The sequence below is a fragment of the Glycine max genome, chromosome 8, assembly GCF_000004515.6.
Source record: "Glycine max cultivar Williams 82 chromosome 8, Glycine_max_v4.0, whole genome shotgun sequence".
In the NCBI taxonomy this organism is placed as follows: domain Eukaryota; kingdom Viridiplantae; phylum Streptophyta; class Magnoliopsida; order Fabales; family Fabaceae; genus Glycine; species Glycine max.
In genome coordinates, this window is record NC_038244.2 from 40,629,903 (window position 1) to 40,644,408 (window position 14,506).

The following is a 14,506-nucleotide window of genomic DNA, read 5'->3' on the forward strand; positions in this document are numbered from 1 at the left end:
GAACCACACGGATCAACTTGATCCGCAAGAAGCATACGGATCAAGTTGATTTGTATGCTTCTCACGGATCAAGTTGATCCGTATGACTCTTACAGATCAACTTGATTCGTGAGAGGCATACGGATCAACTTGATCCGTATACTTCTTGCGGATCAAAACACATTACGGATCATCTAAATCTTATTGCGGATCATCTAAATCCTAACCTATCTCTATTGCGGATAACCTAAATCCCTATGCGGATCAACTAAATCCCTGCAAAATACACTACACAAGCAAAAATGGAAGGAAAATGACACAAGAAAAGGGAGAAGAGGCTTACCTCGACGGTGGAGCAGCGTAATGCACATCTTGCCGGAAGAGAAGAACCGAAAAACCACCACGAACACGTCGGCAATAATGCTAAAGAAGAACATAAGAAGAAGATAGGTTAGGCGCGGGATGAAGAAGAAGAACGGGCTCAAGAAGAAGGGGCACTCAGGGTCGCGGAAGAAGAACAGGCTGGGTGCACAAAAGTTTTTTTAAAAAAAGGGCGTATTTTAGACTTTTACCATTAAGTGTTGGGTTCACCTAGCATGGACCTTCGTTTTATTTTAGGTTCGCCCACAATTTGAATTAAAGCCCAAACCAAAGAAAAAAATCATAACAAAATAAGAAGAATAATTATAAAGTGGTAATATATTTTGTTTAATGTCTAAAATAATTCATATGGGGGTGTAGCTCAGATGGTAGAGCGCTCGCTTAGCATGCGAGAGGTACGGGGATCGATACCCCGCATCTCCACTTTTTCTTTTACTCAATTTTTACTATTTTCCTTTTCCAGAATTTTAAATTGCATCGCACAAATGCATTATGATTTATGCTATGCTTTGCCTCAACGGGGAAGTGCCTTAAACTGAAAGCAAGAAACCAAAATATATGACCAAAGGAAAAAAAATCCATATGACTAATTAAATTACCCAACAAATTTTGTAGCAGCATATTCAGAATAGCCTCTATCCCACATAAAAATAGATATTTATGTTTCTGTAGAAGTATATTAATATACCAATTATTATTTATTTATTTATTCATTTTTTAATTGTTAATATTGATAAATATAAATTCAAGAATATATATTAGTATATATTAATTTATACCATATTCATTAATTTATTAACAATAGTTTGATTTCTTAATTTAAATATATATACATATTAATTTATACTTATTAATATGATATTTAAAAATTTAAATACTAATTTGTGTTTAATAGTAAAATATTTACCAAGGTATGCAAAATAAATTTTAGTGAGATATAGAAAAAAAAGTATTACATTAATAATAATATCTTATTTATGTCATTAGCTAAAGCATGAAAAGAAAAAAACAAGAATTTTAACAAGGCAATTTTATAAAATAAAAATTTATTTAAAGCATGGTAATTAAGTTATATATAATTAAGATATATATATATATATATATTAAAAAGTATAAAATATTGTTTATTTGATTTTATAATATTATATATTATTTATTTAATAATAGTAAATATATGCACAAATCTAGTTTGATTTTATAATATTATATACATCCCCTAGCCATTTATAGGCAAATTGCGAACTATAAATTAATATTAGAAAGCTCAACTTAATGGCTAAGTTTCAACTGTAGGTGGTGCAAAAAGGCTTGAATCGTCTAGTGTGACTGTTTTTACGATTTGCAGTAAATTTTAACTTTCATCCATTTTGGTCTAATCGCATAATTTCACCACGGTGAAGGAAGCACATTAGAAGTGCAACTCATGCTATATATGTTGTGAAGCAATATGTAGTCTAAGTTTTACAGTTTGATTTAATTATATATATGTCTACTAAAATGGTATGGCGATATTCATGCCCGTGACCCTCCAGGATTATGGGTTATATAGATTATTTGTGGGCTAGAATCCAAATGTTCATCTCTAGAAGTGAGATAAAAAATTTAAAAATATAATAGTTATTTCTTTTTATTGTGATTCGATAACCTAAATCAAACTAGCTCGATTTTAATCTAATTGATTAAAAAATTTTAAAAACTTAAACCAAACCAATCTAATAAAATATGATATGTTTGGATTTGATTTTACCCTAAAGTCAGACCAACTTAATTTATGAATATCTCTATGAAACTTTAAGAAATCACAAGAATGACAATGTAATTTGTTCAACATAAAAATATAAAATTATATACTGTCTAAAATTAGAATTAAGAACACACAATCAATGAGAGATAATACAAATACAAAGAAGAGTTAATCCTTGAAATTTTGATTCATTATTACTTAGTCCTTAGAATTTACAATATTGAAAAGAAGTCTCCTAAACTCTAATTGGATACTCATTTTAGTTCAAAGTTAACAACAACATATGTAACATATGTTTAGAGACAAAATGAACTATAGCTTTAAGTTAAAATTTTGTTAAATTTAAATAGTTTATTGGCTATGTTTTATAATACAAAATAATTTTATATTGTTAATCAACCAAAAATATCAATGATATAACTTTTAAGGTAATTATGACTTTTAAGATAATTAATGTAAAAATAGATAAACTTATTGGTAGTATATAAATTTATAATAATATAAAATTAAGTTATATGGTCAATGTTGGTTTTTTTCTTTCTTTTAACCAAAAAAATACTCTTTTTTCTTTTTCTAAAAAGATTTATCTTTCATAAAGTTACACCTTACAAATATTAAAATGGAAATTAAAGACAATTCTAAAAGTGCTATATGTGATGATTAAGAAATACAAGTATTTTTTTTTGGTATGAGTAAGAGATACAAGTATAAAATCAAAATCCTTAAATTGTAATTAAAGAAAATCCAAAAAGTACCCAACTATTTTCCTTAAAATGTAACGAGCAAATTACAACAATACCTCCTACTATTTTAATCATTATGTTTACATCCTATGTACGAGTATTAGTGTAACACTGGAGGAGATAATATTTTCAGGATAATGTTTAGCTCTTGCTTTTTTTTATATATAATATTTTCAAACATATAAAAAAATTAATGTAATATTTTTAAACTTAAAGGAGAATTAATGTAAAAAAAAAATAAAAAAAGTAAAATCATATGTAATTTAATAAAAGATCAGGAGGTGCGTTGTGTAATTTGTTGAAATGTAATTATACTCCAACCCCAATATAATGACCCAAATTTGAGCAGGGTTAGGTAGGTTGGCGATGATCTATAAACGGTGCGTTTGAGCTGGTAGTTATTATTATTCTCAAGAAAGAAATTGTGATTGCAGGGTGGAAGAGGAGTGTAGCAGAATCAGATCGAGATTTTGAAGTCTGCACTTCTCGCAACTGCAACCAAATTCTCTCTCTCTCTCTCTCACTGTGTTGGATCCTTCATCAGGTATTCATCCATTCTTCTTCTTCTCTTCCATAACATAGATCCTTTCACTATCCAAACTCATTCCCTCACTCAACCACTTCATTCTCACTTAAACCATTTTTCACTTTCTCAAATTAACCAATCACCAAAAAGCCTTGCTATTATTATCTCATTATCTCACACCTTCGGATTCTGATTCGCAGAGGGACACACAAACACACACAAGATGAATTTCCTGATGCGGTCCACATCACACGTCTACTCCGACAGGGAAAAACCTCCTTCTTCTTCGACGGCGGCGACGACCACTCCAACGACGACTCCCCACGCAGACGGCGCGTCGTCTTTGGAGAGTCTCATGTCCGACGACCCCTACGCCCAAGTCGAGCACTTCGACGGAGAGGCCGAGGGCGAAAACGGCGCTCAGAGCTCCAGAAACGACGCTCCCGTTCTGGCCAAGCACGTGGATGTTTCCGAAGACGAAGGGTGGATCACCATTCCTTACAGTATGTATTGCAACACTAACACGAACTTGTCTCTGTGCTTTGTTTTAGTTTAGACAGTGTTTGTTTGGTTAGTTTAATGAAACAGGAAATGGGGTTAGAGAGTGGTAGTAGTGTTTTAGTTCTACTAAAAGGAGTGAGATCAAGGAGAGTATGGCATAGAATTGAACTGTTTTGGTCCCAATCAACTAGTGATATGGTCTTAGTACAAAGTAGTGTATCAAAATCAAATTCTAAGATGGTATCAAGAGTCTATCCTAATGATTGTTCATTGGCCAATTGGGATGTTATGGGACCACCCGCAAATGACTAGTGTTATGGACTTCACACTTGAGGTCTCCAGTCCTCCTCGGTGAGGTGGTGTGTTGGAGATCCCACATTAATTAGTGATATGACCAAAGTAGTGGATATAACTAGGAGCAATCCTCTCCTTACAAGCCGAAGCAGGTTTTGTATTGTTGAGTTAGACCTAAACTCGAATTCTAAGAAACTGTTTAGGCCCTGTTTGGATAAATTTATGCATAAGTAGTTACAAGAGAAGAAAATAAGAATTAAAAATGAATTGAGTTTTCTCATAAATTAAAATTAACTTGTGCATTACGGATTCAATGGAAACTCTCTCATTTAGCTTATGTAAAAGTTGATTCTAACATATGTATAAGCTAATTTTAACTAATGAGAGAAGTTTAATTCATTCTACCTTATTTTTCTTTTCCCATCTACGAGTGCTTATAGAAAAATTTATCCAAAGAGGGCTTATTCTGATTTGCCTATCTGTTAATTGGTAAGTGACAACTGAGATTTGGACATGAGTGAAATTACAACCAAGATGATTTTTGTTAGCATTCAATTTAAAGTTTTAGGGTTTAGTGTTATGAGGGCACAATATTTTTGTCTATACTTGATGATGTTATGGGTGAGATTGTTTTGCTGATGTGATGTGATGCATCTGATTCTAAATTTTTGTTTTTATAGAGGAAATTCCTGAGAACTGGAATCATGTGTCAGATATGCAGTCCTTGCGCTCTCTAGATCGCTCCTTTCTTTTTCCTGGTAAGATTCTTTCCTTCTTTGGTGCATGAATCTTGATGTTTAGATGCCTTATTTGATCTAACAGGTCCCATGGGAAGTTGATGGGATCTAATTTATTTTCGGAATTCAGGTGAACAAGTTCATATCCTAGCGTGCCTGTCTGCTTGTAAGCAGGACATGGAGATTATTACTCCATTTAAAGTTGCTGCCGTGATGAGTAAGAATGGCATGGGTCACGGTCCTGACAAAGAAAATGGAAATGTTGAAAACAGGAATGATTCAGTATCTGGAGAAGGGAAGCTGAGTCCTAGCAGACAAGAGCAGAAAGAGGAAAAACAGGAAAAAGTGAAGACTGATCACCAGGCGGATGCTTCTGCTGGTGAATCCCTTCTAAGGATGGAGGTTCACAAAAGACAAACTGCATTGTTGCTGCAAAAATTTGAGAATTCTCACTTCTTTGCAACGATTTCTGAGTCCGATGAGCCGCTTTGGTCTAAACGAGGTTCTTCAGAAAAGTTCAATTCCTCCGAACTAAATGGGCCAAAGATCTCATCATTTGAAATTAAAGACACTGCAAAAAATGCATCTTCTATTAGTGCAGTTATTGATAGAGCAAATTTTGATGCAACTATTTCTGGTGGAGTGGCGAGAAATTCCGTCCAGTGTTGTGCCCTACCAAATGGAGACATAGTGGTATGTGCCATAAAATTTCAGTAACTACGAATATGATCATTCATTTTCATGTGTCTGATGGAGTACTACTTTTTACTTAAATTTGGGACTGAGCCTTATAAGTTTTCTTCTTCCCCTTTGGTCGCTTCAATTTTCCACTTCCCCAGCATGCAACACAGATAATCTATTTGGCATCTAACTCATTTGTTCATCCTGTTTACAAAATTCATGGAAATTTTTTAGCAAAAATGTATAAAACTTTATTGCATCTGGATGATGTTGTGCTATGAGTTTATTGTCTACCATCCAATTCATTTGTTCATCCTGTTTTGTTGATAAGGACTTGGATCCGCCTAAGTCCCACACTGAGTAGTGTGGGATGCTTGGTGGACTATTTAAGTAAGTGGCTTGGTTCTCTCCCCTTAGCAGCTAGCTTTTATGGGAGGTTTCCCCAAGTGCTTGGGTGCTTATCATTTGTAAAACTCATTGAAAATCATTTAGTAGAACGGTATAAAATCTTACTTTATCTTGGTGATATTGTGCTTTGAGTTTATTGCAAGCTCTGCTAGTCTGCTTTGATTCTTCTTGTAACTGCATTATCAATGTTTACACTATTTTATATTTCTCTGGGGCATTTGGAGCCAAATATTTCCTTGTGGTACTTGGGCTGTTGTTGTGGAGTATATTGACCTGTGTATTATTGTCATAATTTAGATTTCTGGAACATACCTTTTGTGATGTAGGCATTGCTTCACTTTAGTCTTTCACTTGCTGAAAACCTTGGTCTCTTATCTACATTTTACTTAAGCTTTTGTTAAATTTCAAATATATTTTAATGGCATATGCCTTGCCTCTATAATACCTCAGAGATCTTTATGAAAATTTTGTCCTGTGATATCCTCCTAATTATGCCTGGCCATTCTCATTACTCAGATTACTGATCTGATTCTATTTTCCTGTTTGGAAGGATCCAGGTTCTTTTACAGGTGAATGTTGGTGTTGATTTTCTTAGAGACCCTTGTATAGAAATTCTCCAATATGAAAAGTATCAGGAGAAAGTATTGTCTTCTGAGAACCAGAACAATTCAGTTCACACAAATCAGGATCCATGTGGAGCACTATTAAAATGGATACTTCCATTAGATAACACTCTCCCCCCTGCTACCCGCCCGTTATCTCCTCCTCAATTTTCTTTGAATTCAGGTATCGGTAACACCTCTCAGAGGTCCAATTCTTCAGCATCACCTGGCTCTCAATTATTTTCCTTTGGCAGCCATTTTAGAAGTTACTCCATGTCTGCATTACCCCAAAATACAAATGCACCAAGTCCTCCTTTAAAAGCCGCTAGTTCTAAGCCAAGCTTTGATATTGAAGATTGGGATCAATTCCCATCTCAGAAATTAAGAAAAAAAAATGGAGTTGAAGAACTTTTATCTTTTCGAGGTGTTTCATTGGAGCCAGAAAGGTTTTCCGTTTGCTGTGGATTAGAAGGTATCTACACACCTGGAAGAAGGTGGAGAAGGAAATTTGAAATAATACAACCTGTAGAGATTCATTCCTTTGCAGCTGACTGTAATTCAGAGGATCTTCTGTGCGTTCAGATAAAGGTTTGAACTATTATGTCACTGAACCAAATTATCTGGCATATTTACCTTTATTTTTGTTGAATATTACTTTTATTTTTTGGCGGGGGGGGGGGGGGGGGGGGGGATTGTACTGTTAATTATCTTCTGTTTTTATTAATATTTCATAAGTTGTTCTCCAGAATGTTACTCCTGCACATGTTCCAGATATTGTGATATTTATAGATGCCATAACAATAGTTTTTGAAGAGGCTACAAAAATTGGACCTCCATCCTCATTACCAATTGCATGTATTGAAGCTGGAAATGGCCATTCTTTACCAAATTTAGCCCTCAGGTTTTTGTTTTTTTCAAGAATCTTATTTTTTTTTTGTATTGTTGCTTATCTGATATCATGCTGTATACACCCCAGGTTTTTCAGTTACATATGCTTGTTTCATGATGCCGTGTAAGCTATCCATGAGTATGGGACAATGGGTTCAATACTATGAATTGATGTGGAAAAGGCCTTAAATTTTCTTTATTACCATGTAGGTTTAGGAATGGGAGAATCTTGTTTTGGAAGAGTAGAAATGTAATATTTCATTGTTACCTTTGAATTTTATTTAAAAGATTTTAATAATCCTGTACAATACCATGCTGCATGTGCCCCTGGCTAATCAGTTATGTATGCTTGTGCTGACCCAACCCAACCCTGCACAGGAGGGGGGAAATTGTTTCAAAATGCCTTGTAAGCTATCCTTGAGTGTGGGTTCAATATGCAAATGAGAACACCAATTATAGTGGTTTAGGAAAGGCCTTAAATTTTCTTTAGTACCATATATTATATAAGTTTAGGAAATGTAGGGGAATCTTGCTATTGACAGTATGGGGAAAGTAAGGGTGATATAGATAGATAGATAGATGGATAGAGAGAGGGAGAGAGAGAGAGAGAGGGATCAACTTACACCAAGAGTTACTCTTCATCTTTACCATTCATTTTCTTGGAATCTAATGGTTCTAATAAGTCACTAATCTAATGGTTCTTATTATGGACGTGGCTCACAAATTTGGAGAAGGATTTCAACTCTCACTACAACTACTGGTCTTCCAACATCAGAGCAGGGTTTCTTAATAGAGTAGGATAGAATATTAGAGCAAACTTTTGTAAGAATCTAAATTAAAATTCAGATTGGTTCAATGAATACCAAATGTCATGGGACCAAATCTGGACTGTAATATATATTCCAAGTACCCCTGGTACTTCAATTAATACATATTATTATTTTCGCTGAAAAAAAAAATAAGTTTAGGAAATGTAGGGGAGTCTTGCTATTGACAGTATATATATATGTGTGTGTGTGTGTGTGACCTTTGAATTTTATTAAAAAGCTTAATAACAATCCTGTGATATATCTGTATTTATTAAATTTAGACTAATGTGTATTACACTACTGTAATTGAATTTACTTAGTTTTCTTATTTGACCAACTGAATGGTGAATTGTTGGAGGACATGGGAATGGCATGTTAGAAAGTAAAGGCTACGACAAGGATAATATTGTGAAATATTTTAATGTTTAGCAATAGAATAAACTTCCCCTGCCCTTGCAGATTTGGGGGAAATGTATTTTTAACTTTTGGTTATGTTAGGGAAGGGATTGAATCCTGCCAATCCCGTGCTTCATCCCCTCTTCTGGAGTGTATGAGTTTGTATCTTTTTTGAGTTTAAATCAATCTGATTAACTGTTAAAGAATGACAGAAAATGCTCAATACTAGTTGGTGAAATTCAGAATTTGGTATATCATTCATGTAATTAGCTCTAATCATCATCACATCTGACTAGAAGTTTCTAATTATAGGAGAGGTGAAGAACATTCTTTTATCCTTAAACCTGCAACTTCTATGTCAAAGAATTTAAAGGCTCCGGATGAAAGCTCTCAGTTTTCAAAGGTGCAATCTCCAAACTCAGCAAAATCAAGTATTTCCTCTAAGAGTCCTGACAGAACAAAGATTGCTTCAATTGACGATCAGTATGCAATTATGGTGTCTTGTCGATGCAATTATACAGGTAAGCTTTTTTGTCTCCTTGGTTTGTTAGTGTATTATCTTAATCTAAGGTGTTAATTAGTTGTTTTCTCCTTGTTTTTATGCTTAATACAGCATCAAGATTATTCTTTAAGCAAGCAACCAGTTGGCGACCACGTTCATCGAGGGATATTATAATCTCTGTTGCATCTGAGATGTCAGGAGAGTCTCCTGGACCTTATGAAAGAAATTCTCAACTTCCTGTGCAGGTCAATATATGTTTTACTATTGACTATCTTGAGTCAGGGTCTTGCATTGGAGCTCATATTTAGTTTGTTTTTGAATATTTTTCCTACTTAAATTACAATTTGATCAGTTTAATTGTTTCTTATTTATCAGGTTTTAACTCTTCAAGCTTCAAATTTGACATCTGAAGATCTAACTTTGACAGTGCTTGCTCCAGCCTCATTTACTTCACCCCCTTCAGTGGTCTCTCTGAGTTCACCCATTAGTCCAATGAGTCCTTTTATTGGTTTCAAAGAGTTTTTAGGAAGGATAAGTGTTGAAAGACATGTTGGTGCCACCCAGGGGGGGAGCTTTACTTCTCTTATAAAAGACAATGAGAAACAAAATGATGATGTCCGACCTCAGTCAGTTTCAGTGAATGATGATGTCATTTCTAGTTCTGGCCTAAGTTGTACACATCTTTGGCTGCAGAGTAGAGTTCCACTCGGGTAATATGTCAGCTCTCATTGTTATTTCTATGACTTTGTTAAAACTAACACTGATTAATTTAAAACCATGCATTGGCCACATCAGATGTATTCCATCTCAATCCACAGCCACCATTAAGCTTGAGCTACTTCCATTGACCGATGGCATAATTACACTTGACTCTTTGCAAATTGATGTCATGGAAAAAGGTATGAATCTTGAGACTTTTACTTCTTAATGCTTGAGCTTCTATCCGAAAATTATTTGGTCATTACTTAGTAATGATTTGATGGGAAGATGAACTGCTGCCTAAACGTCTGTTAATTCTACAACTGTCATGATTGTTTGGAAGAATCACTCATGACTCATGGGCACAGCAATTTTCGTCATGCATTTTATAAGGTGTTGGCTTCACCTAGGTGTGATGTTTCTGTGCCAGACACTCATTTGGGTCCTTTTTATATAGTTGTTCTGCTTGTGACTAGCCATTGATTTCTAGTTTTCCACTATGATCACTGTAGGTATTTATAGGTGCAAAGCATGTGTTCTCACAAGCATTATTGTTAAGAAGTTTGGTTTATTTTGTGCATTCCGTTATCAAAAACAGTTTCCCTGCTCTGCAAATATTGATAATCAAGATGCAAAATGCCAACTATGATATTGCTCAGGTTCTCATGGGTTTTTACATTATGGTCTGAACAGGTGTTACCTACATCCCTGAGCGCTCGCTAAAGATAAATGCAACATCTAGTATTTCGAAGGGGATTCTTTAAGATGGACTTAGGCTAGTTGCATTTCATTAAGCATGTTGTTATACAGTGCAGTAGAGAAGCAAATATGGACGATTTGTTTACTTGGATATCGAATTGTTCTTCCAACATACACTTAATGGCACAAAGGTATCTTCAGTTATTGTAGCCTTGTGATGGAGTTGGCGTGTTAATTTGTTCAGGAATAGAGGTTCACTTTTGTATTGTAAAACCACGAGCTTAAAATAGATGATTGTCACGTACCCCTTTAAAGGGGAAGAATGTAATCTTTATAGATAGATCTATTTTTTTGTGAAGATGTATCCGACTCTTCAGAGTGAAAGCAATGAATCGCCTCGCGATTCATAGCATTAGGCAGCTGCAATTCAGTGAGTTTCAATTGATCATCAGTGGAGGAAGCCTTGTATTCATGAACTGCTACTTCACTTTTTTTTTTTGACAAATTATTGCACATGGTTGATGTGACTGCGTCAAAATCAAGTTTTTACTTTAGTTTTATTTTTTTTTTCGTCTAAGTTGAGGGGTCATTGAAATTGCGTTGCGTAGTTATGGAGAATATTTTAACATTACTTCCCTATATTCAAGACTCTTTTTTGTTTACCCTATATTTATGACTCTAGTGTTCCCAAACCTGCTTTTTATGGAGAATCTTACTGTATCCAAGTCTTTGCTTTTAACATCCTCCCGACCTTATTCCTGCTGTGCTCTCTGTTGCGGACAGAGGGAAAAAAAATCTTACTCTATTTTTTGTATGTACACAGAACTAAAATAAAATCCCTTTGTGTTTTCTCTCTCTGTCTTTCTCTCTCTCTCTCTCTTTACTTTGTTCATTTATGGTAGCTTTAGAAGGAAGTTTAACTTGAAGTTAAATAGTTTTTGTTTTATTGATATAAAGGATTTCTCACTATTGTTAAATCTTTAATTTCTATAAACTATAAAGAGGATTTTATAAAAAAAAAAGTCCATTAAAATTTAAAGCTCAACAAACAAAATTTAGAAAAATAGATTAGACTGTTATGTTCAATTAATTGAGTTATACTCTCTTGAAGCCTTGATAGATTAGTTATATGTATCCATTAGTTTTGGGTCTTAAACTTAAAACAATAACTGTTTTTAAAACTAGTTAATTGTCTATTTAATGAAAAACAAAATGTTACAAATTTTGTCATTTACATTTTTATTTCGATTATTGTAAAGATTGAGAGAAAATGAGTGTTATGAACAGAATCCTAAATGTAGCAACAACAAAACAGAATGAAGAAGGAGCAACAGAGCAAAACAAGGAAGAAGAAAAGAGTACAAAAAAGGAAACTCACAGGCCCCGATACCTTGATGATTATGTGGCTAGATGAAGTTGAGCTGGCAGCTGGCAGCAGGGTAGTGCTCCTAGGATCTTCTTGTCGACTGAGTGGCACAATTTCGTTAGGATTATATTCCTTTTCTTTGTAATTTCATTTTCCTCCAAGGCACCATGCCAAAAACCGTTAGAAGATTGTTAGTCGAAACTCTATATATTCAAAACAATGTATTCTAATGGTTAAGCAATAATACAAACCTTTCCTTCTCCCTTACCTTGTTCTGGAGGCTCTAGACCTCAAATTCTAGACTTGTTTCCTTGATCACAACAACTTGGTGCTTTCATTGAGCTCCAATGGCGGAATCCACTAGCTCTAAATCAAACATGGACCGTTTGGAGGAGGCTATGGCCAAACTTTCCTCTAGTCACCTTCATGTCACCGAAAAACTTGATGATCTTCTTCTTCGAGTCGCAGCTCTCGAAACCACAATCCACCATTCCCCATCCCCTTCTTCTTCATTTGCCATACCTACACCACCAAATTCCACCGTTAATCCTCCCCGAATGAAACTAGATGTACCCTGTTTTGATGGTTCTGACCCCTCGGGCTGGGTATTCAAGATAACATAGTTCTTTGAATACCATGCCACCCCGGAGTCAGATAGGCTCACTATTGCATCATTCTACATGGAGGGACCCGCTTTAGCATGGTTCCAATGGATGTCCAGGAACCACTAGTTGACCACATGGCCATGTTTCCTGCAAGCAATTGAAGCTTGCTTTGCACAATCACCATACGAGGATCCTACTGAACTTCTCTGCAAGTTAACGCAAAAAGGGTATGTTCCAGATTACCTGACGCAGTTCGAAGCACTTGCCAATCGGATTGTGGAGTTGCCGACGTCCTTCCTTTTGAGCTACTTCGTCTCCGGTCTGGACCTAGACATCAGACGCGAGGACCATGCTCTTCAACCTCTGACCTTAGTGCACGCTGTCGGCCTCGCCCGTCTTCATGAGGAGAAACTTCTGACACACCACAAAGGTTCTTGGGGCCGAGCACCTACGGGCTCTTCCTTCTCTTTGCTAATTCCTCCACCTGCACCCTCCCCTACCCCTAATCTTCCATTACTTCCTTAATTGCGATGAGAAGTTTACGAGAGGTCACCGTTGTACCTCGCGTTTCTTCCTTCTCATCGCAGATGAGGACCACGGGGAAGACATTTCGAACCCTAAAATAGCCAGCCCCTACCCACTTCCAGATAACCCGCACCGACCCGACCCACCAAATAACCCATCATTAAACCTGCCTCAACTTGAACCACTTCAAGCCCAAATAAGCCTCCACACACTTGCTGGACAAACCGCCCCAAAAACGCTGCGCATACGTGGCCGGATTTCTCATCAACTGGTGGTGATCTTGGTCGACGAAGGCAGTATGCACAATTTTATGCAAAAACGCGTGGTCAAATCCTTGGGTCTCCAAGCTCAGTCCTCTCCGACCTTGAGGGTGCTTGTCAGAAATGGCAATGAGCTTGAATGTTGCCAGGTCTGCCTCAACGTTGCGTTGTATGTGCATGGACGAGTGTTCACGGTGGACCTTCATGTGCTTCCCCTGTGCGGCGCCGACATTGTTCTCGGGGTTCAATGACTTAAATCCCTTGGCCCCGTATTGACTGATTACAATACTTTGACCATGAAATTTATTCATGAAGGCAATTTGATCGAGTTGAAGGGCAATTCCGATATGACCATGATGGCATCACTCCCCCGCAACTTCGGCGAATGCTTCAAACTCACGGTGCTAGCTAATATTTCCACATCAGGGTCTTCTCCCCAGTTACACCTCCCCAAAACACCCACCCCAACATCACCTCCTTGATTAACCAATTTTCCTTTCTCTTCCAATCTCTGACAACCCTCCCACCTTCGCGAGACACGAATCACTCTATCCACCTTCTACCCAACTCCACCCCTATAAATGTTCACCCGTATAGGTACCCTCATATCCAAAAATAGGAAATCGAATCCCAAGTTGCCATCATGCTTCAGAATGGGATTATTAGGCCTAGCACTAGCCCGTTCTCGTCACCAGTGTTATTTGTCAAAAAGAGAGACGAGTCTTGGCGCTTCTGTGTGGACTATAGAGCCCTGAATGTGCTGACCATAAAAGATCGGTTTCCAATTCTGACAATTGATGAATTGTTGGATGAACTCGGGGGAGCCACCTGGTTTTCGAAATTGGATTTACTCCAGGGATATCATCAAATTTTAATGGCTCCGCCGGATGTAAGCAAAACGGCATTTCGAACAAATCATGGGCATTATGAGTTTCTGGTGATGTCATTCGGACTTTGCAATGCACCATCTTCCTTTCAAGCTACGATGAACACCACTTTTGGGCCCTATCTACGTAAATTCATTATCGTCTTCTTCGACGATATCTTAATATATAGCAGATCATTCTCGGAGCATCTTGAGCATCTACGGACAGCCTTCTAGACCCTCACTGACAACAACTTTGTTCTCAAACTTTCAAAATGCTCATTTGCCATCCAGCA

At 36.4% G+C, this 14,506-nt stretch overlaps 1 protein-coding gene and 1 non-coding gene across 2 annotated transcripts; both read left to right on the forward strand.

Moving 5' to 3' along the window:
• Positions 1-710: 710 nt before the first annotated feature.
• Positions 711-783, forward strand: TRNAA-AGC (transfer RNA alanine (anticodon AGC)). The gene has a single exon. It is a non-coding gene; the product is annotated as a tRNA-Ala (tRNA).
• Positions 784-3,209: 2,426 nt separating this feature from the next.
• LOC100796980 (uncharacterized) lies at positions 3,210-11,111 on the forward strand. The gene is made up of 11 exons (XM_003530634.5): positions 3,210-3,391; positions 3,574-3,876; positions 4,849-4,926; positions 5,036-5,598; positions 6,552-7,184; positions 7,343-7,497; positions 9,002-9,210; positions 9,303-9,436; positions 9,567-9,901; positions 9,987-10,090; positions 10,584-11,111. Exons 2-11 carry the CDS (start codon positions 3,597-3,599, stop codon positions 10,652-10,654), a joined length of 2,562 nt encoding a protein of 853 aa, XP_003530682.2. The 5' UTR covers positions 3,210-3,391; positions 3,574-3,596; the 3' UTR covers positions 10,655-11,111.
• The last annotated feature ends 3,395 nt before the right edge of the window (positions 11,112-14,506 follow it).